Here is a 5,989-nt window from a genome sequence, read left to right as displayed (position 1 = left end):
ATTGTTTCACTGATAATGGAGCATGTTATCTTGTTGACATGTCACATTCAGGACAGACTAAAGGAACCTGCGACGAGGATGGGATTCGAACCCACGCGTGCAGAGCACAATGGATTAGCAGTCCATCGCCTTAACCACTCGGCCACCTCGTCTACTGGCTGCTGTTATTCACAGTAAAACTCCAATCGAGGTCACCTTCCAGGCCTGGAAAGTCTGGAAATGTGTGGAATGTAGAGGAGTATGTATGACCATGCAGCATGGTAACATGTCGAGCATTGTTAACTCAATTTTTGTTGCCATGGCAACACACAATCATACACAGGGGAATTAGCTCAAATGGTAACACACAATCATACACAGGGGAATTAGCTCAAATGGTAAAGCGCTCGCTTAGCATGTGAGAGGTAGTGGGATCGATGCCCGCATTCTCCACAAGACTTTACTTTCTCCTGAGTTTGTGATTAAAGTGACTGAACTAAAGAACACAGTGGGACTCCTCAGGGTTGTTTTACTGATGGCTCTATTATGACAAATTCAGAGTTTTCGGTTCCAGAACAGCTGATCAGAATCAGTCCAATCAACTCTGAGTAAACTCAGCCTGACAGAAGCGCGTTCACAGTGAACACCAAAAGACATCATCAGTGGAGTGCAGATAACATGATATTCAGTGGCAGAAAGCAGAGTTAAAACCAGAGCCACTTATTTCATCCCATTCAGATAAATGATAGTGTGAGATCAAACAGTATCTTTCATACAGACACTCCTCCAGAGAGACATCCACACAGGCTCTCATCACCTTCTCCTTACACAACAGCCTCTGAATAAACTGGGCCTCAAGCTCCACCACTTCATTCACTAAAGGACACGCCATGTTTCTACTTCCTGCTGCACGCTCAGCGAGCAATCAGCCTCAGGCTCAGATGAAGCAGGTTTGCCTCACGGAGTAAGTTGCCATAGTAACTGACTCAGGGTTACGCTGAGCTGGCTTTGTGAAACAGAAAAGTCAGAGTTTCATCTCAGGCTCAGAGTTTTCACTGATCCTGTTCTCTGAAATAGAGCTCTGAACTACAGGAACACTGCTACATCTCATCTTCATCCTCTGTTAACATGCTACAAAACTAAACTGGGATCAGAAACAACACACAGCTGCAACTTTCTGTTTATCTGGTGGAAGACGCCCCACTGTGTGCTTTAATTCATTCACTTTAATCACAAATTCAGGAGATAATAAGACCCTATAGAGAGTGCAGGCATTGATCCCACTACCTCTCACATGCTCAGCGAGCGCTCTACCATTTGAGCTAATTCCCCTGTGAAAGCAATCACAGTATATAAAGACATGAAAAGACCTACAACCACTCACTGATGACATCAGACACCATTGTTAAAGGCTTTGGGCTTTATCAGGTTTTTCTTGCTATGATCCAACATCTTCATGCTGCGGTCGTCATCCTTTTTAAGTGCGCTGCCCAGTTGAGGTTTGTTCGCTAACGTTAGCACTCACAGGAAAAGCCAAACTTTATTTTGCTCTGTAGTTAAACTACTCCACAGTCTGTGAGAACATCTACAGTAACTGTGCACAATATCATGACACACACGTTTAAATGTCTGACTCTTTTTTATAACTGACAACTTTAAACCTCAGTGGGCGTTGTGTCCTTCAGCTGGATGTACATTAGCTCGACGCTACGACTCTGTAGCCATGTGGTGCTGTGACGCTGTAACGATGTTTAGCAGGAGACAAAGATGTCCACTGTCTCCTCTGCTCTTTGAACTAACTGGTAACTGAAATGTCACTTCCATCTGTGTCACCGCTGATGAGGAAATACAGCGAGTGCTGGACGGAGCAGTGAGTGACAACAACCCCGCCCACATTTAAGAGGACTGTCTGAACAGACCGAGGGTCTAGGTACCATGTCTGAAGGGTTACTGCTGGTTCTTAAGGTGCTTTACCAAAAGTTTTTTGTGGAAACGGGCTTTAGATTAGTGAAGTGTCTCTCCTGAACCCGGCTCGTCTCCCAGAGGACAGAGCGACCTCAGCAGAGGTCAAATGTTTTAACCTGTCTCCAAACTCTGTGGCTGATCTGTAGAAACATTTTCTGTCACCTCTGAGGAGCGAAGGAGTCATTACAGCAGAAATCTGTCTGTCCTCACCTTTACTCTGCTCTGTCCTGCAGTCCTCCAGCAGGGGGCGTGATGTCTCCATGTCAGTGTGAACGTCTGAACCCTCGTGGGTCTGCAGGGAGGAGGAGAAGGAGGAGGAGTTTCGGGGGGTGGAGGTGATGATGTTCCTGACGTGTCGAGCCTTGCCGATGTACGGACTCTCAGCCACAGAGTCCACAGAGTCCACTTCCTGTTGAGACAGACGAGTGCAGACACCTTGACACATGTTTGAACATTGTATTTGTGTTTGTTTGATAATCAATCGTGTCAATGAAAGTGAACCAATCAATCAATATATCAACCAATCAATGACCTCAGTTGAATCAGATGGATCGTGATGAAGGTTTATATTTTCAAACCACACTCAGTGAAGCTCAACTGATCTGTTTGTTGGAGCTCAACAGAGCCTGAATATTACCTTCACTTTCAAAGACAACATGTCCCACAAAGGTTCAGGTCATAGCAGTGTGTGTGTAGTGTGTGTGTGTGTGTGTGTGTTACCTGCAGGCTGCAGGCGGGCAGGGGACTCAGTTTGGTGTCGATCTTGTAGAAAGCCAGCTCCTGCTCCAGCTCATACAGTCTGTGAAAGGCTCGGGTCAACTCAACTGTCGTCTTCTCCAACTGGAGACACACACAGGAGACTTTTACTGTGAAAGAACCTACAGGAAGTGCTTTAACCATTTTATAAAACACAGCAAACACAAACTGAAAGACATATGAGACGCCATTTTTTTCTATTAGGGTGAAATTTAATATCTGAGAACATGAATGACTTCAGCACTGAGTCACTGACAGGAAATATAAACACACTGAACACTGCAGGTCAAAACACACACACACACACACACACACACTCCTCTGAGTGTGGAGCTACCTGGGGTCACACAGCAGGAGTCTGAGGGTCTGAAGGAGCTAAGGATGATGGGAGATTCAAGGTTAATGTGATGTCAGAGTACCTGATAGACCACGCCCAGCAGAGAGACAGGGGGACGGGGCTAGATGCACAGAGACAGGTGACAGAGAAGAAGAAGAGGCCACAGTGAAAGCAGGAGGTCACACATGTTACAGTTATTAGGACTGTGATGAGGTCAGCAGTGATGCAGCCTGACGACTGTCTGATTCTGATGTTGACATGTGACAGGTTAAAGGAGCGAACACACGCTGAATCTTCAGCCACCTGGAGAACGAGTGGTCGAGTGCTGAGTGCTACTTTTGTGCCTTTTCTGTGCCAGCTTTAAAGAGCGCTAAAACTAAAACTAAGACCCAAAGTTTTTGAAATGATTGTTGCTACTTCCTTCCTGAAAGTCTGAGCAGAAGGACACGACAATAAAACATGACTTCTCTACGTTCCCTCCAGCAGCAGAGCCGGAGGCCAGTTTGTTTAGACTTGTGTTTGGACATGATGAAAAATCAAATCAGCCATTTGACGTCTTAATAGTTTTATATCGCCAGCTGACACTTACAAACATGGTTGCTGCGCCTTTTCATCGTTGCCAAGCAACCACCCCATCACCTCCTCACCCTCACCTAATGTGTAAATGAAAATGAAGGAGTTTCTGGTGTTTCAGTGAAACCTTTCTTCCTTAAATGATTTCAGTCTGTTGCTCATGATAAACGTCAGAGCCTGATTGGTCGGCAGTGTTTGTGACTCTACCTTCAGCAGAGAGGAAACAACTGAAGGAGAAGAAGAAGAAGAAAACAGGACAGCTCTGGAGAACAGCTGCAGGAAACAACAGAGAAGAAGAAGAGAGACAGACAGGAGGACTTTAGAGGTCACACACTTTTTCTCTCAGGACGTCAGTCTGTCCAGCGCTGGATCAAACCTACAGTTATATACACGTAATAATCAGGGATGTTCTTCGTGACTGATTTCCCTGATATTTAAACAGAAGTTCAAACTATGACGAGTCGTACTACTGAACTTTTCCATGACTTTTAAGGACCTGTGACAAAACCTCTGAGACGTTCACAACATAAAGCATAAACAGAAGCGTTTACTCCAAATGAAAAGTAATTAGCAACATTTTCCAATCTCTAATAGTTGGTTTTGTTCATATTCATATTCACAGGCTCTTCCTGAACATCAGTCTGCCTTAAAGCATAAGGGAAAACTGAAATGATTACACCACCGCTTTCTTAAACAATGAAAGCAATGCTGCAACATAAGAATGTAGGTTTACTCTTCTTTAGGCCCTGGAACTGGATGTGGAGGGTTATCTATGGAAGATTACTGTAACATGTTTATTGCAAAAAAATTGCCTGATTTTTCCAAAGCTTTCAGTCATGACCATTGTAATATCATCTTAACAAATGATCCATCTTACTTCACGTGCTTCACAGAAAGCAACATGTGTGCTCATACTTACAGGTGTATATTGTATAACTAACAGCTGTCGACTCTCGTCATATTTCTAGCCTGTTACATGATTCACGTCATCTTGACTTTGTCCCTTCCCGCTCACGTGATGAACAGGAAATTAATCCAAGGATTTCCCAAAAAGGTGTCAGCCTCTACCTGGCGTCAGAAGGCACCTCGCTCATTCAGCCTAGCAAGAAGATGTCCATCCAACGCCAATCTGTGTGAAGCTCAGACAGACGCTGCTTCCAGATTAAACGTCTACAGACTGCTGTGGTGTGTCACTGGTTCCATCCAGTGAGTCTGATGTTGCGTTCACACTGAGAGCGAATAAAACCATTTCAGTGAATTACATGTAAAGTCACTGTAAAGACGCGGTTAGACGCAAATCCCACCGGGAATTTTTTCACAAATTACGCAAAATATGCAAATTAAGTGGCATGAATGAAGTGAGCAGCACGATTTCACATCATTTCGAGTTGAAAAATCTGAACTTCAGCGACTGATTTGTGCTGCGTTAGCCAATCAGCATTGAGATCCTCTGGGGACGTATGACGCTGAGGACGTACCAGCAGAAGTTCATTCATAGATTCAGCATTTTCACATGTTTGAAGTGAGCCAACACAAAATGCTCTGGGGTCCAAACTCACAGGAGTAACACCAGACGAAAATTCGCTTCACGTTCGGTGTGAACACAAAATGAGACGGAGAGCTGCTGATAGTTTTCCTCTGAGTTTCTTGATAAGTTAAATCGAATTCTGGTTCTGACTAGGGAGGACAGCAGTGTTTAATCGTCTAGTTGACTGATCGCACACAACCCTACTATACATGTATACTTCATGTGTGTGTGTGTGTGTGTGTGTGTGTGGTACCAGCTGACTCTTGGTGTGTAGCTCTTCCTCCAGCAGTGTGTGTTGCTGTCGTTGTGTTTCCGTGCGAGCCGTCAGTGTTCGGTTTGTCTCCTCCTGCTGGTGGAGTCGAGTCACTGCAGCCTGCAGCTCTGATTGGCTGCTGTCCATCTCCCGCTGCAGACGCTCCAGCTCCTCTGATCACAAACAACAACAATAAACAAACCGTGTTTGTGTCTTTGTGATTTGAGTTTTTCGTGTGTTTTTGTTGTTATGAAATGTCGTACCGGTGCTGAACCGTTGGTGGGCGTGTCCTCTCTCCTCCTGGGTGACCAGCAGGTCGTCCAGCCTGTCCAGAGTCCTGACGTGGTAGAGCAGGAAGAGGCGGGAGTGTGGCAGCGAGGAGGCGGGGTTTCCTGACACAGACAGCTCTGATATGCTGCTCAGAGAACGCAGTCTGGACACCTCGTACAGCTGATGAGACACAACTGAAGCTCTGTTTTCTGATCATCAATCAGTAAGTTCAGCTATTTGTCGATCAGTCTCAGGTTGACACACACACACACACACACACACACACACACACACACACACACACACACACACACACACCAGCCAGGCT

The 5,989-nt window shown here is 45.3% G+C and overlaps 1 protein-coding gene and 1 non-coding gene across 2 annotated transcripts in view; both read right to left on the bottom strand.

The window, feature by feature from the left end:
- Window positions 1–5,989, bottom strand: part of LOC126394920 (centriolin-like) — a 21,206-nt gene that overhangs the window by 10,158 nt on the left and 5,059 nt on the right. Inside the window, exons 6-9 of the mRNA XM_050052063.1 lie at window positions 5,655–5,841; window positions 5,392–5,564; window positions 2,665–2,784; window positions 2,155–2,353 (exon numbers count right to left, since the gene is read on the bottom strand). Of these exons, the coding sequence (XP_049908020.1) occupies window positions 2,155–2,353; window positions 2,665–2,784; window positions 5,392–5,564; window positions 5,655–5,841 (679 nt within the window). The remainder of the gene's footprint in view (window positions 1–2,154; window positions 2,354–2,664; window positions 2,785–5,391; window positions 5,565–5,654; window positions 5,842–5,989) is intronic.
- Window positions 71–152, bottom strand: trnas-gcu (transfer RNA serine (anticodon GCU)). Its single transcript has one exon. It is a non-coding gene; the product is annotated as a tRNA-Ser (tRNA).

Source organism: Epinephelus moara, chromosome 8 (genome assembly GCF_006386435.1).
Source record: "Epinephelus moara isolate mb chromosome 8, YSFRI_EMoa_1.0, whole genome shotgun sequence".
Lineage (NCBI taxonomy): Eukaryota > Metazoa > Chordata > Actinopteri > Perciformes > Serranidae > Epinephelus > Epinephelus moara.
The sequence above is the reverse complement of the archived record's forward strand: the minus strand, read 5'-3'. Positions and strand labels throughout refer to the sequence as shown.